The sequence below is a fragment of the Perca fluviatilis genome, chromosome 17 (genome assembly GCF_010015445.1).
Source record: "Perca fluviatilis chromosome 17, GENO_Pfluv_1.0, whole genome shotgun sequence".
NCBI lineage: Eukaryota > Metazoa > Chordata > Actinopteri > Perciformes > Percidae > Perca > Perca fluviatilis.
In genome coordinates, this window is record NC_053128.1 from 25,319,966 (window position 1) to 25,341,945 (window position 21,980).

Below are 21,980 nucleotides of genomic sequence, written 5' to 3' on the forward strand. Positions count from 1 at the left end.
AGCTGGTACTCGGTAAACAGAAATGGTATTGGCAGACGTCGAGCTCACAGGATTGTCCCTCTAGTGTGGGCTGCACTATTGTGTTTTGGGGCTCTGTGGGGGCCTATAAGATCTGAAGCCCACCAGTGGAGGAGGGAGATAAGACAAGAGGTACACAGCCACAGTAGAGCCCACTGGCTAAGCTTAATTCTGCACAGCAAGACTGCTAATAAGCAGCATGGTATGAAATAACGTTATAGCAGCTGATACTCAATTTAGAGGTGTTAAGCAGTACATTGTGAAGTAAAGTGTTTTCAATAATCTGTTTTGTGTGCCTTTTTGACACATACGCAGGGTTTTTTTCTGCATAGAGGAATTTTTGGTGCTCCCCCCAAAGAGGTTTAAGCCTGTCCCAAAGGAAAATCTCCAGCACCAAAATGACAGGAATTGAGAATAAAAATAGCAATTTAAATCCTCTCTAAATGCGTTTAAGAGCAATTTTTCAAACAGCCGTTGGGTTAACAAGCAGAAGATAAACTTGAATATGAGAGCTAATCTCAGTTTTATCTCCAGGGTCAGGCTCCCTATCCGGTCCCGGTGATTTATTTAAATACTCATATTATTTTTTTTAGCCAGTTCATTTATTTTTTTAATCAAATTGTCAGAAATAACAGGTAAATGCATAGATTTCTGTCAAATAAGGTAACACAGACTCATTGGCTTTACTGTTGGCGGACTAAGCTTACTGCCATGTGTACTCACCCCCGAAAGGCCCATTCTGAGCCAGGAAAACCCCTGTATACTCTATTCATTTAAGTTAATTTTTTAGTTTTCAGACATGCGTTTTTACCTGTCCTACTGTAACCACCGATTCCCCCAAATCACTTGTTTTCCTATGATGATATAAAGCAATGCGGCATTATACATAGCTAGTGACAAGCAGTGGGCATGTGTGAATCTGAATATGCACACAAATTGCCTGTGTCTGAGCGTGATGGTGCATGAACGTGTATGACTGTGTGTGCGTTTGTGGCGCATCTGATTTTAAATTTGAAAACAACATTGCCAGCGGTCTGTCTGTCTCAAGTGGTTGCTTCATTAGCGTGACCTCTCTCATCTCTTTCTCCCTCTCTCACTACTTATTTGAGCTCTTTATTCCTTTAATCATCGCTAAAAAAACTTCACCCCCCCTCTTCTCCTGCTCCATCTTGCGTATCTGTTTGTCTGTGGCCAACAGTGTCACACAGACTGCTCTGTTCTCTGTCTGTCTCTAGTCTTGTATAATGAGTTCTGCTTGGGATAGTACATTCTGCAATTTGGCCTTTACTCTGCGGCCAAAAGGGAGTGGAAAGCATGATTAAGAGGAGGGAGAAAAGACGGCATGGATTAGGGCTACACAATACATCTTTTATTTTATTTTTTCGTCATCACAATATTAACTGGCGCAATACACATATCGCGAAAAGATGCAACATATTGAGAAAGTAGAAAACTGCACTTTAAAATGTAACTGTCATTCTTTTTTCAGTGGTGCCTTTTATATTCAATTCAATATTCAATTTGTTCAATAAAAGAATTGAACATTGAGTAATTGTTGTATTTTTTTTTTTTTAAGATTATTTTTTGGGAATTTTAGGCCTTTATTTCTATAGGACAGCTGAAGCCATGAAAGGGGAGAGAGAGAGGGAATGAAACGCAGCAAAGGGCTGCATGTCGGAGCCGAACCCGCGGCCCCTGTGTCAAGGAGTAAACCTCTATATTCACCTTAATCCGTGTGTCAACAAGGGGGGGGGGCCGTATTTGTTCCGTTTTGTCTTCGAACTTCCGGTTAAGCAACTCTGTCCATTGCAGTACATTGGCACATTAGCTATTTTAGTGAAGATGTCCAGCATTATGTGTTCGGTGCGGGGCTGTCATAACAATTGGATTAAAAGACGGGTGTCCTTGCAACACTACTGTGTTGTCCACAGGTGCACCCGGTTGTCTCCACGGCTCCATCGGTCCTGGTTAACACCCATGCACTGTGGATTGGTGTGCTTGCCCGACTGGGGTTGACTGCAGCTTTCAAACAAACATATTCCTCAATCTCGCAATGCAAAACACGACCGACCTTCCCACCGTGTAGATATTGATAAGCCTCGGGGCTCTTATAATTCTTCATGGCCGCCCCATCGACGCCCATCGATAGCACTGAATAATTAAAAATATCCCCATATGACACCTGAGGCCACCGCCGCACGTCATCTCCCCACTCGGTGGAGTTCATTAGCCTCGCGTGGCGAAGTCTAATCCCTCCATCTGACCTTTTTAATGTTGCTTTTCATCTCTTCCCACGTTAGCCTCTCCATCCTAATTCGCAGGGTTTTTCAACCTAGCTAACTAGCCGTAGCTAGCCGACTGGAAGTTTAAAGACAAAGCGGAAGACAAGACATTTAAAAAATGGGCGGGGCTGAATAAGGTGAATATGGGCGAGCGCTCCGCCAGGCGAGCCACCCAGGCGCACGCAATTGTTGTATTTTAGCAGAATACTGAAAGCAGCAGAAATGCAGAAATGAGTACACTTCAATATCAGTTTATTTAGCGCAAGTAATATCGTTATCGTGATATTCAACAACGTTATCACACATTTTTCTCATATTGTGCAGCCCTAGCGTGGACAGTTGTCACCAGTCTGTCACTATAGCTGCAGGAGTGTTAAGTTAGTATGGTCGAACTTTTGAGTTCAGAGAGAAATTCATTTAATGCGGCAATCTTTAATCCATGGCTCACTACTGTAGGAATGGGAGTCGTGGCTTTCTTGAAAACGAACCAAATTTAGGGATGTTTCAAATTCTGTATATCTGTGTATTCCTTAAATGTCACTTCAGATCAGCCCGAGATTTTAGATGGGCTCTCATCTTCTTAATCCATTCAGACGTTCCACTTTCTTTGTGATGAAGATATTTGCTCGAGAACAGACAAGCCCTTCTGTTATCTGTTGCTTGTAGAGGGGTGGTTGATTTCTCTGTCCATCTGTTTGGCCCCTTTTCTGCCACATCTCCTTGGATCCATTCAGATTAGGAGCCCATTGGACAGTAATATGAAGATGTTGTGTCGGTGGGGGCAGTTAGCCAGAGTGATATATAAGTGTACCACAATGAATGAAAACCTTGTGATCACCTCTGTCTGTTTTCTAACCACAACAAGAACAGTGGAGTATATATAGTGCAGTACAGTGCAGAACATTTAGATTTTTTTTTAAATTATTTTATAGTATTAGAATATACAGTGTGTGTACATATATAAATATAAATATATATATATATATATATATATATATACACACACATATATTTTACAATGTGGTGCAGCATGTTTTATTAAGTACTGGGCCAATTGTATGATGATGTACAGTCGTCCCAGCAGTGCATTTTATGTGTCTACATCTGTTAAAACCATCTAGAAGCTTCAGGACAGTTTGAAGTGTCACTGTTACTATTGGTTGTACATTACCATGTTCTCCAGAAGGGGTCAGTAGTGATGCAGTTTTGATGTGCTGTTGGGCTATTCCACAGGATGTCTTACATGGAAATGTAAAGTCTGTTCTTGTGCTATAAGAGAAATGACTCAGGTACATTGTGAATAGTTTGCAATAACTATATGTAGAGCTGGAACAGTAGATGAATGGATTTGTCGACCAACAGAGAAAAATATTTGCAAATATTTAAATAATCGATAAATAGTTAAAGTCATAAAGCCAGTTCCAGCTGGTCATTTGTGAGACTGTGCTGCTTTTCTCTTGTCTTACGTGATAGCAAGTTGAATACCTCTGGATTCTGGACTGTTCTGAACTCTTTTCAGGCATATATATATATATATTCTAAATAAATAACTGAGAAAATAATTTCCGCAGATTAATCAATATAAAAAGAATTGTTTTCCTCAGCCCTATCTACAGTACTGTATATCCTTATGTACATTCAGTTGTCAGTTTATTAGGTACAAGCTAAACTAATGTAGTCTAATACAAGAGTCTTGCAATGACATACCTTCATGAAGGCTGTAATGTTTAACAGCACCACCAGTTCAGCTTTGCCGTATCAGGAGGATGGGCGGGAGAATGAAAAAGACTCTGTCTGACATCTATAAGAGTGTTTTGCCGTTTACACCAAAGCAGCAGTGACTTTATTATGTATAATAAAGTCGAGTTGACTTTTAGCGGGTGAACTATTATCTGCCCAAGGAGATTCAAGCAGCAGTGGCTATCAATTTTGTCTTATCCACTGCTCGTAAGCCATACTAATATGTTTTGTCATTTCCAGACGAGATGTCCAGACTCTCCATCCTTGAATCTTTACAGTTTCTTATCACACGCTGGTCTGCTCTGTTATTTCAGAGCAATCTAATCCCTTTGACTCCCTCTGAGGTGTTATGCTCTAATGGCTGGGCTATATTTTAGGTGTAATAGCTAGTATGTGCCACTTTGTGCGTAAGACCCGCTATCCATTTTGAGGCAATATAGTGAGCTATGCTGAGAATCGATACACGTCGCTTTGTCTTTTTTGTTTGCTCTGAAAGTGGAATTAGTTCCATTTCCCCCTCAGCTGGATACTTCACCAGCATTTGTAAATCATGTCCAGTGACTTTCTTGGTTTTGGGACATTTCTATTCACAGGAATGTATTTTGAATTCTCAAAAGGCTTTTTGCTGCGTTATATCTCAGTCATGATTGTGTTTTAAATTGAATGTCTTTATGTGCATGGCTAATTGATGTTGAGGCAGTTTGTCGGTGAAACTAGAGCATAGCTGAGCATTTGTTAAAAGAATATATAGGAGTTTATGTCATTTTCTTGCAGTGTACCCTTTATGAGAATGTGCTAACATACACACAGCAGATGAAAACCGTGTTGGTTTAGGTTTACTATGCATTACTAAAGCTGTACACACTGACTCTTTCAAGTCAACCTTAGATAATGTACATGCTACTGATAAATAAACTTGTAAAAGAAACACAATGTGTTTTTCAGTGTCAGCCGGTCTAACTCCCACTTTTCTTTTTTCTTTCTTGTTTGCTCCTATGTGGATTCGACTCATCCCTCTATTGGTTTCTTCAACAGGTAAGACCATTTTTATTTTTATTTAACTGTACCTGATTCAATTCAAATAACTTTATACATCCCCTGGGGGCAATTTAAAAGCACGAGGAGTACTTCTGACAGATAAGTAAATGAATTTAATAAAATATACACAATAAACATTTCTTCCAGTTTCTGAAGGATTTTATTGTGTTTGAGTGACATTTAATCAGTTAGCTGCATATGCAGCGATACAACTTTTACAACATTTAAGGCACACCATGCAAGATTTGTACCTTAATATAACCGCTTCAAAGTCATTTGGTGGTAAACAAACTCGTAGTAGGGAGAATCATCCCGATAGCAAAGTCGCTGACAAAGCCAGCAATGTAAGTTTGGGATGTGGCGCCCTGCCAAATCTCGCAAGAAGGGGGGGGGGAGGATCAATCCGTGAGTGCAGAGACGGCTCTGCATACGACAGTAACATTAAATACAAGTACTCCACAGCGACTCTAGGGGTCACTGTTTGACAAAAAAAAACGGAAACTGTATAGTATGCCTTTAAGCCTTTGGCACTGAGTCTTGGGCGATTTGGTTGTACAGAAGAACAGGAAGTAGTGGCGTCCCTAGCCTCCATAATTTCACTTGCAAAAACCACACGTTTCGACTCTGGCTCGATGATTCTGTACTCTGTACACACTTAATGGCTCGTCCTGCTGATCACATCAGTACACTGAATGCATTCGTCTTGCTATATGTATCAAGTCATTAGTGTGTCTTGTTGTTGCTTCCAAACCTTTTCCATTCTGCTCTTGTGAATTAACAATTTAGTACGCTGACTGCCTGGAAAGTGGGTTATTAAATACTTACTGGAAACGCCTGGTTTTGAAGTGATGCCATCCAAGCATGCAAAGAAACTTGCAAATCAGCATTATTTTTACTACAGCCTATTTATATAAGAAATACACAGCACCATGTTAGATATAAAGGCTAAGGCTGCCGAGGGTCATTATTTTTGTCATTGTCCACAAAAAAGACTAAAACCAACCATGCATTAGTTTGTCTCAATGCCATAACCAAATTACATTAAGCAAATTCTTGAAGACCTCTCAATTTTGGGGTTAGGGGTTAGATGCGGTTAAATTTAAATGAAATTTTGTTTCAGGTTAGCAACCTCTACTTCTACTTCTTCTACTTCCGACAAAGTAGATATATAAACATAATTCACATTCAAACGTTTGCTTAAAATTCGCTTGACAATTGAATGGAAACACAGCTGTTGATGGTCCTGTGTTTGGGTCCTAACCCATACTGCAAGAGTTCACAACTGGCATTGACATTACAACAATAAAACAAAAGCCCGTGGTTTACGTGACCTTTTTTCTTGACCTGTATTTGGCCCTTTCCAGCCAGAGGGGGCAAACAGCAGCAAACGAACTCTGCGTGACCCTCATTCTCCGGGATGCCCGTCTATAGGCTCCTGTCCTGTCTAATAAGAGCTCATTGTAGGTATACTATCCCCACAGTGACTGTTACACACAGGCAATACAAATCAGTCAGCGTTGTAATTAAAGATATAGTCTGGCCTCACACCCGCCACAGCCACATGAGTTTCACTTGTAACATTATTTGTGTATATTTATGTGACATTACAGGCTAGGTCTTAAAATCTAGACCCACGTGTATATCACTGGTTTCTCCATGAGATTGATGGACCACGTTAAGAGTGTCTTCAGGGTGTTTCACGAGCACGGGGCCTGAAGGCCTTTACATTCCCTCTGCTACCCGGCACGAGTCTCTGACTCGCTCTGGAGTGATGTATACCCACTAATGGTCCTCCTAAATACTCTCTGTGGGACCGGGGGAACAGTCAAGCCTATGTTAGAGACATACAGAGACATATACACACACTGCTGCATTCTGTCGTTGTGAGTTTATGGGCTGAGGTAATGACAAAAACTCGACGCAGCGTGTAGCGTTATGGTCCCCACTGCTCTCACTAGCAACAAGCGCCACCTCACAGTGAACAATTGAGCAGCCATGGAGAGAAAAAAAAGGCAATGCAGATGGAGAGTATGAGAGCGCAGGAGAGGAAGACTTCAATTAATTTATCTCGAGACCTAGGGACCTTGATTACAAAGAGGTTGAACATTTGCTTTTTTTTTCTCACGCTGTTGTTTGTGACCATGCATATTTGTGACCGTTGTTGTATGCTTTTGTTCAGCATTTTTATCTGATGATGTCTTTGTGGCCATTGTCGTTTTTATTTCTGTACTTCCCTAAAGTCACTTGTCAGTCGTAGTACGGTCAATTTTGTGACTTCTGCCTTGAAGTTTCGGTTCTGCGGGTACATTTCTGAACCGCTGTTTAACGTCTGTGTTCATAGTCACCGTGTGCCATAGTGTCTACCAGATGGTTTACAGAAGTTTACCGAGCTTTTTAAGCCAAATGTCAAATTGACACACAGTCACCCATTGGTTTTACTTTGCTTTAGAGTGGATTTCTGTCACTTTGTCAGCTGCAAGACAAATGTGTGTGGGAGTGTGGGCCTGTCTCACTGCCCTCTGCACAAATTTCAGAGGAGCGATACTGCTCCACAAAAAAACTGGACACATATAATGACTAATTCTGTCCTCAGATGTTACAACTGTATAGAAATTCACATTTTACATCCTGAAAACAAACACGATAATTAAACAATGGTAATGCAACAGTGTCTGGGGTTTATCACATTACTTCTTATTATTCATTAATTTACAGCGTGTTATAAGGGTGGTCAATCATCATGATTTTTTTGTAAGCTGAAAATCACAATGTGAAAATCCTGATATCACTCAGCCCCTATTGTGCACCGCGCACACATACATGCAACCTCGCAATGTCTAGTTGTGGACTATGGCCAATTTGCCTGACCCTCTCCTTCCGAGCACACTCTGATTGGCTGTTTGACACGGTGCCTACTTACATCTGCTTCTGATAGACCGTCACTCCCTGCCATGCCTTTCTTGCCTAGGGAGGCAAATTTAAAGCGGTTAAGTTGTAAAACCAGGAACGTGACTGTGACCGGATCCGGAGTCACTAACAGTGGGAATTTTTTTAATTTTTTTATTTGATGTCAAACTTGTTTACTGCACCAGATGCTGTCTTATCTGTGATTCTTTAACAGATTAGTTTGTTTGATGGAGGGAAATTAAACATTCTTTAATCTGATAGCTGTCCTGTTAAGTCCATTCCTCTGAAGCCCCTTTCTATGCATGTTTTCAATGCAGCCCAAACTTTTCTTCTGTTGTTCTCAGTCACAAAGCGCACACACACACACACGCACGCACGCACGCACGCACACACGCGCACACACACACACACACACTCTCTCACTCTCTCTCTCTCTCTCTCTCTTTCTGTGTGTCTGTTACACATACTCACACAGAGGCACAGGAGTTGAAGATAGTGGTTTTGGGTGTGCATAACTGTGTTACAAGAGACTCCTTTACTGCTTTATGCAACAGAGGGACTGGCTTTCTGACTGTCTATAAAATCCCTTTACTGTACTCCGGCACTGGGTACAGGAACAGCTTTCCTGTCATTCAGGATACACACTCGCACAGTATTCCGGACATGATGCCTCTGGGATCTTGCTGTGGGAAACTTTGAGGGGGAGTGTTCAAAAGGTGGAGCTTAAGGCCGAGCTTGTGGGACAGAACCCAAGTATTAAACCGAGGTGGATGTGTGAGGGTTTGATCTTCTCTTTTTTTTCCTTTCTCCAATGGGAAATGGTTTTGATCACGACACAATCCAAGAGGACTTCAGTTGAAGTAGATGTGAACGTCTGCAAGAGGACTCTTGAGTGAAGTTTGCGTTTAAACAGAGTTGAAGTCTGTGGGAATGTTGCCTGGAGTTTATCTGCACTGATACCAGATTCAGGAGGACTTTGTTTTCAGTGCTGCTGAGATATCTTGTTGTTGGTGGGCTTCAGAGTGGAAACTAGCACCATGGCTGGGGTCACTAGGAAGGGATCTGGGAGACCCTCATACTACTACAGATTCCTGGGCAAGTCCCGACTGCAGCGTCAGCGAAGCCGGTCCCGCAGCCGCTCCAGACCGTCTGTCAGCAGGGGTAATAAATACTACTACTACTACTGCTAAAAAGTTCACCATGCAGAAGTGTGCGTACAGCCTAGTAAAAAGCTCACCTTGCAGAAGTGTGCGTACAGCCTAGTAACTTTTGTTCCTGCAACATACCGTAGCTGATAAAGCTCATGAGAGACAGATACTGTAGATCACTAACCGGCCAATCATCATTTTGACAGTCTGTGTTTCTGATCCTCATTAGCAAGTGCATATTTGTGGTGGTGTTTTATTGTATTTATCTTTAGGTTACATTTTGTGCATGCAACACTAGAAGAGGCAGTTCCCCCTTTTTCAAACTCTTTTTTTTTTTTTTTTTTTTTTTCATATAAGAAAGACTTTTTATAGTAACATTATTTTTCAGAAGCCATGGCTACACTTTTGCAAATGTGTTTGCGCTCCTGTGTCTGTGTGTTCATGAGAAACCGAGTAAGATGACAGTTTGGCGTCACTATTCACAAGGTGATGCTACTCTCAGATTGCACCACCAACACCTGACAGCTCACAGCTCAGTGTCAACTTGCAGAGTTCCATCCAGTTCGGGTGTGAATATTTTGCGTTTTTAGAAACCAAAAATGTCAGTTAGTTAGTATTCCATACAATAACCACTTCTTTTTCTGTTAGCCCATGTCCTCAATCACTCTGTTTCTCTTTTTTTGCCTCCCAGTACTCCTGTACTCACTGCTGGAGGCAGTGTTTGAAGTGCAAGGTTATAGTGATAAGTCTGGCCCCAAGGCTTAGCTCAAGTTACTTGAATTGATAGAAAAGAAGTGCAATCTTCAGCCTATTGATTTTTTTTTTCTCTCCAAGTGAACTGCTGTAACTTGCCAAACAACATATTAAGTAGAAGACTGTTGTGTATCTCTTGCTCGGTTGCGTTGGATATGATGCAAGCTTTATTGAGACAAACCCGCTCAGGCAGGAAAACATGAGGCTCTCTTTCGCTGAAATTGAACCTTTTTATTTTATTTATTTTTTTAGATAACTTGCATTATGTAAGTGTATTTAGTCTCCTTTAGTGAGAGACCGACAAAGACAGACATGGGCATGAGAGAGTGACAAACAGTGTGCAGGTGTCTGGTTTGTATGTCTTTGCTTTGATTCTTTATCTGATGAAAGAGGAGCTTTGAAGTCTCCCCTCTGTATCAATCAGCTTACACACACACACACACACACACACACACACACACACACACACACACACACACACAAATGTGCATTTGAGCCTATGTACAAAGACACATGCCAACACACTCTGCCTTGATCTTTGTGGCTAAGTGCAAGGTTCCCTTAGAAAAACTTTTACACACTACACATACGCAGTGACGTGCACAGGGTGAGTGGAGGTTGTTCCCAGATGTAGCAAAAGACCACTTTGAAGAACAATACACGCTTTGATTTTGGTAGTTGAAATAGTTAAAAGAAGATGTGGTTGTGCTTTGTATGTCTGAACTTGCATTCTAGAGACTTCTAAGTGGGTCTATTGGCAGAATTAATCAGAATGGCATTTGATGAATTATTATTATTATAATTATTATTGAAACAATAGGCAGCAAGTGATTATTGATGCTGCAAAGAATGTAGCTGTCTTTGGATTTGCATCATAAGCATCATTATTCATGTTTTCCATATACACGTAATACTTTTTAGTGACTGATATTACTCATTTGTTTTCGCTTTCTTCTTCCTATTTCCGGCTCCTATTTTTGACAGAACAGCTGAAGTCATGGCATTCAGCAAAGGGCCACAGGTCGGAGTCGAACCCTCGGCCCGCTGCGCCGAGGAGCAAACCTCTACATATGGGCGCCCGCTCTACCAGCTGAGCTATCTGGGCGCCCGTTGTTTTGCTTTCTTAAAGCAGCTATAATCCATATTTTTAATTTCAACAGGGGATCACATGACTACTTGACTACTTTAGGGGCAGCATGGCGGCCCAATGGTTAGCACTGTGGCCTCACAGCAAGAAGGTTCTGGGTTTGAATCCAGGTCGTTCCGGGCCTTTCTGTGTGGAGTTTGCATGTTCTCCCCATGTTTGCGTGGGTTTCCTCCGGGTGCTCCCCACCATCAAAAACATGTACTAGGTACTCCAGTCAGTACCCTTTGCTCAGATCTGGAGTTGGTCCCTGGGCGCTGTGATTGGCTGCCCACTGCTCCCTTGAGGGATGGGTTAAATGCAGAGAATGATTTTTGCTACATGTATGTGTATGTGACAATAAAGTACCTTTACTTTTTGTATGTTAAAGGAGTCGCTTGTAGTGATGAACCCACAGAGAATTATCACCCACCAATGTAGTTCCCCCTCTTCAGCGCTGTTAGCATCTTTCAACTCATTGTTTGGGGTTTTAAAGCCTACAACTTAACTGTTTATGGGTCAGTCTCACCGCTCTCACCAGTCTAGTTTCCAGCAACAGCGGGCTGCTGTTTTCACCCAGCGTACGTTACCAAACAGCAGACACCTAAAGTTAGCAACTACCTGGTTAACATTCTGGAGGTTTTTAGCAGATACAGCTTCTTTCATTTATTACAGCTGAATAAATGAAAGCAGCGACAGAGGGGGAATGACATGCAGCAAAGGGCCACAGGTCAGAGTCGAAATCAGGGTTCTCTAACACCCTTCCCTGATTATGGAAACCAAGTGTCTTGGTTATGTGATACTGATGTAATAAGGTTACTGCAGAAAGCGGTAACTTGGTTACATTTGCATTTAAATGCATTGAATGTAGCAAAAAAAACAAAAACACATTTCCATCCGGTATGTCCAATTTCCTGTAAATGTACTATACCACTATTGCAATATTAATGTAAATATACAATTACATAAACACTGCTAGACAATTTTATTCATACTGTCAACCCCTCAATGTGTGTGTGCGTGTGTGCGTGTGTGCGCATGTGTGTGTGTTTCCTCTAATTCATTCAAATAAGGCTTGTGAGGAGAAAAATAAACTTTTCTCCCAAGTAAACAGTTCTATGTGCCTGCAGCTAGAAAATGTGATATTGCTAAAAAAAAATGTGTCTCATTCGAGAATTCCAGCAGCCGAGGAATTAAAATATAGGGTGTTTTTGTTAACACCCCCAGCCACGGACGGCTATGTGAGTTGATTTTGAGGAAGTTACTGTGATGTATATACACTGTCACTGGGACAGATCAGGTGCGTGAGCTCATGTGTTATTGTTTTCTCAGCATGTCAGCGCGTCATTATCTGGGAATGGAAAACCTATATCAGTTTGGTTCACCCTCACATCACTCTGGATCTGTTTCCTTTTCTTTCACAGGGGTTGGTGACATTTACATACCAAAATGACTGCTTATCTCGAAGGGAGAATGGCAGCGAGACGGGCAGAGAAAGAGCGAGCGGATTGTCTGTTCTGACTTGTTATGCTGCCGTGCTTTCAAATCTCTTGATGCAATCAGACTTCTTTGTAGTCTTTGAGTCTTTGTACAACACATAACGGCTTTAAATTGTAAAGGACTTTCCATTGAAAAGTTGTTTTGGCTCTACTAAACATCTTTACCACTTTGGTGGAATAATTTGGTCTCTGAAAAAAGTGGATGGCTTTATCAAAGTTAGGTTTCTGACTCTTATGTCTTGCCTCATGTCGGGCAGATTCCTTGCTTAGTTGATTTGAGTTGTTACTGCTTGCTATCACATTGTTTTGCGTGGTATCAGATAGACGTTAGCCGTTAGGGGTTGTGTTTTTTTTACTCCCCGAGGTGAATCACCCAAACACGCTGATCGTTCCCTGGCAGAAATAACTTGCCATTCTTCTTTTCCTTCCATTAATCTCACTCTATTCTTGCTGACCCGTATTTCCATTGAAAAGTCGGCAACAACTCCAGCACCAGCACCAGCTGGCATCTGGGTTACGAATTAGGGATCGACTGATATTGTTTTTTCAAGGCCGATACAGATAACGATTATTAGTATTTATTGAAACCGATAACAGATAGATATATGGAACCCATATGCATTGACCGTGAAAATGAAAATCTTTAAATCAAAATTAAAATTTTGGAATGTTAGAAACTCCAACACAAAACTTAGTTTGAATGCTTTATGCAATTATTTAATAAATTAGAAACTTTCAACATAACACACAGTTAAAAGAGAGTCTGATAGCGTTGTGGGCGGGACATTAAGTCGGACTCAGTGGGGAGTGAAGCCGAAGCATAGGGACGGACACAGAGCTGTAGCCGAGCCAAAGGCACACTTTTTCATTGATGAACTTTATCGGTTATCAGGCAATTAAAATGCAAAGTAACAAACTGCGTGAATCCATCAAATATCACAACAGTAAAGAGCTACAGCCAGCAGCTTGCAAGGAAGTGTTTGAGCTACTCAATAACATCTCAATAATGCATGCCCACTGACAGTTTTTGCATGTAATCATATTCTCAATGGGTCAGTACCAAGAAACACTTTTGATCTGTGCTACTGCATCATGCTTAGTTTCTGTCAGGCTGTTTAGCCAGATTTGTGTGTGTGTGTCTGTGTCTGTGTGTGTGCGTGTGCGTGTGCGTGTGCGTGTGCTGATGGGAAGAGAGGACAGAAATAAGGCTGTTAGATGGGAAATCAGAACAACACAGACAATAACAATGACTCAGTTTCCGATGCCTATGTTCCAGTTATGTACAGAGGAAGGCTGGAAACAAGTCTGTATTAATGAGTTATGTTAATCTACTTTAAATATGGACATGATGGGGAGGGATTTAGAGCTAAGGAGTGCCATGTTGTGCCAGACCTTAACGTCATGGCCAGTGGAATCCTTTTTTCCAGTTTTTCTCTGAAACCGATGAGTCCTTTGATCTGTTTATGCAGTCTGTGCCCTAGCATCCTCTCTATAATTAAGGTCATGTTTTAGTAAAACAAAGGCTTCACTAATCACCATAGGCATCCTCATTCTTTGATTTTGTTTCCTTAATTTGTAGCGTATGCAATTAGGTAGGAGAATATACTGTATGAGTGAAAAACTAAACGTAAAACAAAGTAAATCAAGCAGTGAAGTGAAACCGCCAGAACTCTCTACATCATCTCAGTGTTTAACCCAGGATTATTTACTTTCTGATTTTAGGCTCAACTGTGGAATCTGTGTCCTTACCTACCCCCTTTCCCCTCCCAGCCTGGTGAATAATTGAGATGGGCCAGATGACACAGGGCTTTTGAGCACCCAAAAGAGTCCAATAACAGGGGGACAGGTGCAGGCTAATCCCCCTTAATCCATACATATCAACTCAGATTACAAGTCAAAGCCAGGGAACAATTTTGGGGAAATAGCTATAGAACTATAGAATATCTTTGCCATCCGTCATCCTGAAAAAGGCCTGTCGACATACAGCAGCCAGTATGTGCAAGTAAGCATAGGCTCGATATTTTCACAGGCACGTATATATGTGTGTGTGTGTGTGTGTGTGTGTGTGTGTGTGTGTGTGTGTGTGTGTGTGTGTGTGTGTGTGTGTGTGTGTCAGCCTGCACAGGGTGTTTGTTTCATATCTTTGTGTCTGCTAGTGGGTGTTATTGAGGATCTCAGTCGGCAGTCGCAGGAATGTTGCTGCTGTATCGCCCTCTGCGCAAACACAAACTTCCTCTTTCTGCACCCCACTCTTCTCCTCCTCCTCCACCCCTCTCCTCTGCCTTCCCATAACACATTGCAGACAAAGGCATGCAAGTGCCAAACATAACATGAACCAGAGCACCTCTCTCTGGATATCGGTTGAACAGGGTTGAATATAGAATCCCTGAGTTTGTTGGGGGGAAAAAAGCCATCTTAAATCAACTGTGGTGATGCTCCCAATATCTGAACTTCTACACTGTTCATTGGGTGGCTATAATTCACACACCTTTTGGATCTGTTCCAGGGTTTTTGTTTTTTGGGGGGGGGGGGTGACTATGCACGACAGTAATGAGTCTGTGTTACCCTATTTGACAGAAATCTATGCATTTGCCTGTTATTTCTGACAATTTGATGAAGAAAAATGCCTATTATGCTTGAGTAAATGTAACCCCAATTAACAATACTGCTTAAAAAAAGAATATTAATATATAAATACTACCGTTAATATCACCGGTACAGGCTGACTCGTACAGTAAAACTGAGATTAGCGCTCCGATTCAAGTTCATGTTCTGCTTGTTCAACGGTTGTTTGGTAAATTGCTATTTAACACATTCAGAGAGGGTTTGAATTGCCATTTTCCTCTCTCAGTTCTTATCATTTTAGCACTGGTGGTCCGTTGGGGCTGGCTAAAACCTCTTTGGGGGCGCGCCAAAAATTCCTCTATGCAGGAAAAACCCTGTGTTCCATATTCCATTTTGAGTAGTTAATATTTAATTCAGATATAAATTCAGGCGGCTGTGATGTTTGTATTATCACCGCCACAGTCGACTGCAGATCATGGGCCACAATGTTAGCAGAAAGTTAAGTGACTGTTGACTGTTTTCTGCACTAGCGGTCGCTGTAGGTTGAAATGATTCACTTCAAGTCCCTCGTGTACACAGAGTTGCTCCAAGGAGACAAAGCAGCACCTCTTTATCACCCCATCATCTCTGCGCTGTGTAAATACCACATCTCAGGGGTCAAGAGTCCAGAGCTGTCCTCACAGTTCACTGTTAACACATTAGAGTCTGTGTGCATCAACACACAACCAAACACTCTCTCCCCCATCTCTCCTATTCACTGTCTCTCTCACACACCAACACACGCTGTCAGGCTAAGCCATAATGCTTGACAGTTCAAAGCTGTGCCTGTAATACAGTAGGTGCCTGGGTGGGCCTCCACTGTGACCTCCATTACATGGATCACTGTCCACCTGGGAGTCAGATTTTCCACAAATGAGGCTATGCTTTCTGGCAAAATAAATGAACAAAGCAATCTTCTTTCTGGCAGATTGCTCTTTGATTGACATTAATTCACAGTTTATATTCCAGAGACGGAGGGAGATTTTTTTTGTTTTTGTTGCAGCACTATCAGCCAGTCAAGACAAGTTCTAGTTGTCTTCCACTTGAGGGGAAAAACAGAAAAGGGATGTATTTGTGAAGGAGGGAAGATGAGAGGTGGTGTGGACCAAGAGAAGATGGTCCTTCAGGTAGAGAGAACACAGTAAACACAGTTTGACAGCCTGTGATTGTTGCTGAACATTTCACCGGCCCACAGAGAATGTATGTGTATATATATGTGTGTGTGTGTGTGTGTGTGTGTGTGTGTGTGTGTGTGTGTGTGTGTTGTGTGTGTGTGTGTGTTGTGTGTTTGAATTATCTTCTGCTTTTTCCTCCTGTCATAACACAAGAACTCTTCAATCTCTTTCGGAAGCTACTTTTCAGCCCTCAGGGTATAGACTTTGTGAAATGCCGACTCATGCTGCCGCTGATAACAGGATCCTGTACTCAGACTACTCATTAGTTCGATGAGCACAGGTTGGATTATTTGTCTGCCTTGTTCCAATACCCAATTTAAAGGCTATAATTTTTTATATTAATAGTGGATCTAAGTGACTACGTATATGTGAAAGTTTTTTCACTCAGGAGTCGCATTCTTCCAGTTAATCTTTCATTTAGATATCAATATATACTGTATATAATTTAAGTTTATAAACCAGGACTTCCTGCATTTGGAGTTGCTGTTATTTCAATGTGTCAGATACAGATTGTATCAACATTAAAGGGGTGATAGAATGATTATGTAGGGTATATCACACCGTTCCTTAAGGTCTCCCAATAGGGTATGTAACATTGATTGGGCTGAAAATGGCCCGAGTGCTATTTTATGGGTCCTAATAAAGCTCTGTGATGGTATGGTATGGTATGCTCATGAATATTTAGATGAGCTGCACGCTGATTGGTTGCACGCGCGAACACACACACACACACACACACACACACATAGGCACACAGACAGTGTTGTGCACGCACACACGCACACACACACACACACACAGGCACACATAAACTGCACTGGCGCACACACACACACTCACACACACACACACAGACAGCACTCTACACACACACACACACACACACATACACACACACACACACACACACACACACAACAAAATCCCTTTTTTCTCAGCGGCAGCTGAGCTTTCACACTGTAACTACAGACATGTCCAGACACGCCTGGCCGCCACTGGCTTCAAACTTCATTTCGGCCCGACACATAAACTCATCAACTAATGTTACTGTACAAAGCACTAGATACAGAGTTTCGTTAGAATATTCATCCTCCAGTGTGTCGCGCACACACACCTATGCTTTCGTCACTCCCCAAGGATCCATGTTTGAAAAAAAAAGTTTCCGTACTGTGAACCGCCGCCGGCAGGCAGCTCCTGCGCACCGCCCGTTGCGAGTCCAGTGCGCCGCTGCATTAAAGCCACATGTCCCGCTCCATATTCCGATTCCTACTCCTAAACACTTTTTTTCTGGGCCAGTATTCCGTATCTCCTGAGAGAGCTCCAGCCAGCGCGCAGCGGGGTCTGAAGGTGTACAGTCTGGGAAGCAAGCCAGCGATCCGGGCAGGCACTGGCCTCTCCCACGTCGTACTGTGGAGCTTCAGAAGTCCGAAACAGTCGTACTAAATTTGCAATTAGCCATCAATTTTCATGAAACGGCCCATATTTGAGCTCTACATAGTTGATTTCTCGCATAAAAAAGTCTCAGAAGTGAATTTAGTAATGAAATATCACACGAACGAATGTATAATATTTCTGAGATCTGTGCGACCCAGATTCACAAGACAAACTGATCCCAGATCAGTGGGCTATGTAAATGTTGGGCCGTGACAAAGATAGAAGGTAGAGCCAAATAAGGAGGAGTTGAGGAGTTGATGTCAACTTTTAGCTTGGTTGAGATTCGCCCGTTTTCAGAGTCCGTTTAAAAAATGTGACATTTGCAGAGGTGTCAATGGGATTTTCAGGTTCTACTGTCGTTATTCAACTATGACAAGGTAAAATCGGTTTTGCATTCTATCACCCCTTTAAAGTAAATGCACTGTACGTATTGGATCAGACTCAGTATCGGCAGTTACTAAATATTATATTAAAGGACTTGGATCGGTATTTGGGGCCTTTGATCGAGACATCTTTAGTTTTGACACCAGATATTTCTTTTAGGAGATGATGGAGACCAAAACGGAGTAAATGTTGGCCTTACATTCGTCAGGTGGCAAAAAAACAGGACTCCAAAAAAAAAAAAAAACTCAGTAACTGCTGGATGTGTATATAAGCAACTGTTTGCTAACTTCACCTTATAACAACCTTTAACTAGCAGATAAGGTGCTATTTTTGTCTGTTTTGATTGAAACAAAATGCTATAAGTCAGCCAGAAGACCCAGCCAGTCACCACGGAAAAGTTGTAAAGCATGTTTGTGCTTGTCTCAATTAGCTTGTTACGTTGAGATAATGTTGCAGCGAGATCGTACGCAGATGACAGATCTTTTTCAGTGGCGTAGAGGGACTCCACAACAGCAGAGGAATCACTAGCGTTACACCTCCAGGACAGAGTGTAGATACTGAATGTTCTTTTAAAGTCAATATCATTTGTAGGCAGATGAAATACCCTGTGCAACAACAACTTGCTTACAACAACCTTTGTGAATTTCCTCTTTCATCACAGAGCCACTTAGCACAGCCAGCTCCTCGAGCGCTAAAACATCAGAAAGCACATCACTCCAGGCGAAAAGAACCACGTGTTCAGAAAGTCAACTGTCATCATCATTATACAAATACATCCCTTTGGCACAGCCACACACACAAAAATATGTCCTTTTGCTAAATGTTCGTCACCATTCCTTTTTCTCCCCTTAGATCAGGGGTCTTCAACATTTTTTTAAGCCAAGGACCCCTTACCAAGAGAGACAGATCAGGGACCCCCTACTACATATATTGTATAAAATAAAGTAGCATATTAAACAGGGCCTACAATAACGTGTGGGCGGCCTGAACCTTTACATACCTTTCAAGTGCTTAGAATACTATCTATTAAAATAATTATTCTTGGCACGATTTTATAAATCATGTTTTAATATTAAGTATACATGTGACAGAGTGAATCCTCAGGATTAACTGGATCTGTGGCATGCTACGTTAGTGGTTTCCTTACCTATAGACCAGTAAGCCTATCATCAATGTGTTTGTTTTTTTCACAGATGATATATATATATTTGATAATAATATGTTGGATTCATAATGGTTTCTCTCAATATGACTCTAGATTCACTACTCGCTCCGAAGCTAATCGCCGTCGCTCTCTCACTTCGCCCTCGCTCTACCAACACACACACACACACACAGTACAGTACAGTACAGTACAGTTTACAGTCTTTGTGACACATTACCACCTGCGTGCCCAGAGTGCGGTTTCTCTGCACACCTCACACATGAATGACTCATACCATGTTCATCCCGCTTCTCTCGCCTTGATAGCGATGCACAAAACGTTTGAGAATATTATACATCGCAGTTATTTTTCAGAAGTAGGAGAGGCTTTGGACCTTTCCTCCCCCACCTTTTGTCTACAGCCATTTTGAAAGCTGGAATGTCCTGTGCTGGTGAGGTCTGGGAGGAAGGAAAGGTTAGCTGGCACTGGTCACTGGATGGAGCACGCCTGGTCGGGAAGCACTAAGCAAAATATGCAGTGGTGGAATGTAACTAAGTACATTTAATCAAGTACTGTACTTAAGTACAACTTTTAAGTACTTGTACTTTACTTTTTTTTTCATTTCAGAGAGAAATATTGTACTTTTTGCTCCACTACATTAATCTGACATCTGAAGTTACTAGTTTCTTTACAAATTAAGGTATTTGCACATAAAACACATACACATAGTTTATAAAATACAATGTTTTATTATAAAATAAACTACCTAACAATATATAAGGCCTATAGAAGTACAGCTAAAATGATTAGCAGATTAAACACGTGTTTGGTTGACTGAACTGTTTAGATTGTTTCCAGTTTCTAAAACGTGAGGATTTTTCTGCATTTAGTACTTTTACTTTTCTTACTTTAAGTACATTTTCCTGATGATACTTACATACTTTTACGTAAGTAACATTTTCAATGCAGTATTTTTACAGTGTGGTATTAGCACTTTGAGTTAAGTAAAGGATCTGAATACTACTTCCACCACTGGAAATATATAGTCTGACCTATATAACTGAATGTTAATGGAAGAAAGAAAGAAAGCTATAGATGGATGGATGGATGGATGGATGAGGTGAAGAGATTAGCATAAAGGTTATTAAAATAGTTAACGTCTTGTATCTTGTTTGTTGATTCTGTACAAAAAAAAAAAAAAAAGTGAAATCAAGGACAAGGAAAAGTTCCAAGCTTGAAATATTCATTCCTCTAGTTGCCTGGCAACCTCAAAGTGCTGAAAAGACCACTGTAAAACTTTTCTTTTTCTTCACTTTTACACTTTAATTTTTGTATGGATGGATTAAACTAACAACATTCAGCATGTCAATTTGTGAATTTAAAAGGTGCTTATCGGTACATATGGATAAAATCCGATATGGCATGACGGAAAATTCTACAAGACTTGGCAGCCATTCTTAGACCATCTTGCTCAATTTGATGGAGACCTTGAACAGTTTGATAAACTCAGTTTTTTTATTTAATTTTAGAGTATCGGTGATGTAACAGTACATTTCCTTGTTTATACGCCCAAGGTTTTTTGTTTTTATTTTTATTTTTTTATTTTCTCCTTTTCTTTTCATATTGGCACATTATTTTACTCCTAATCTTTGCCTTTTTGTATTATTCTACTTTGAAAACACTTAATAAACATATTGAACAAAAAAAAAAGAAAAAAAAAAGGTGCCTATCGGTGTATATGCTTTTTTTCTTTATCCTTTTTTACTTGTGCAGACTTTTGCTTCCAGTCTTTATGTTAAGCTACGCCAACCACCTGCTGTCACTAGCTTCACACTCACAGACATGAGACTGCTATCAGTCTTCTCATATAACTTTTGGCAAGAAAGTGATTATTTTCCCCAAAAAGTCAGAACTATTCCTTTAAGAGTCATTTGTCGTTTGTTTTCTTGAAGGATTTCTTTGATGTTCACAGAGAGATGCATTCACTCGCAGGCTGCACTGCACCTTTTTATGTTGGCCAGACCGGGACACACACACACACACGAAATGCAGGTGGCTATCATCTGGTCTGTGCAGCTTTCAGGCCCCACAGGGCGCTCACTGGCATTTTCAGGGTCCCATTAAACAACTGTGAGGAAGCCTGGAGGTGGGTGGAATCAATACAGAGAAATGGCTCTATTTGTGGGTAGATGGTGATGGGAGGATGGTGAGGTGGTGGTGTGACTTTTGGGCGAAGAATAACAGCGGGAGAGTTGCAGTGAGAAGATAACGACAGATGAGAATTTGATTTGATTTACGAGATGATATTGTGAAGATACAGTAAGAAAATTCAGAGATTGAGGTTTGAAGGGAACATTAATCGGAGAGCACACAGAGGGAAGAAAGTGGATTGGTGAAGCAGAACGAACATTACACAATTCTGATAAGGAAAATAAGGTAGAAGATAAGGAAATTTAGAAAATGATACACAGGCAACGGATGGGAAGGAAGTAAAATATAACGCATTAAATGGCATTGGTAGTTCAAAGATCTCAAGAACCTCCCATTTTGACACAGCAGCTGTTGTCTGCGGGCCCTCTCTGACCCTTTGATTAACCTAACAAATCAAGTCTTGCATGCTCAAGGGCGTAACTTTGGGTGTGGGGGATCTCCACCTATCTAGCGAAAACGTTTGTTTCAACATTAGGGGGGACAAATTATAACCGTGGTGTCTGGGTCGTCCCCTAGGAAA

The 21,980-nt window shown here is 41.3% G+C and overlaps 1 protein-coding gene across 8 annotated transcripts in view; it reads left to right on the forward strand.

The window, feature by feature from the left end:
- The window catches only part of LOC120545226 (disabled homolog 2-interacting protein-like), a 156,476-nt gene that overhangs the window by 43,437 nt on the left and 91,059 nt on the right, over window positions 1-21,980 (forward strand). For 2 of the 8 annotated variants that reach the window (XM_039779390.1, XM_039779391.1), the window contains exon 1: window positions 8,759-9,146. The exons of the other annotated variants lie outside the window; for them this stretch is intronic. In XM_039779390.1, the coding sequence (XP_039635324.1) occupies window positions 9,023-9,146 (124 nt within the window). In that variant the 5' untranslated portion in view covers window positions 8,759-9,022. Of the gene's footprint in view, window positions 1-8,758; window positions 9,147-21,980 lie in introns of those variants that run through there. 8 annotated transcript variants of the gene reach the window in all.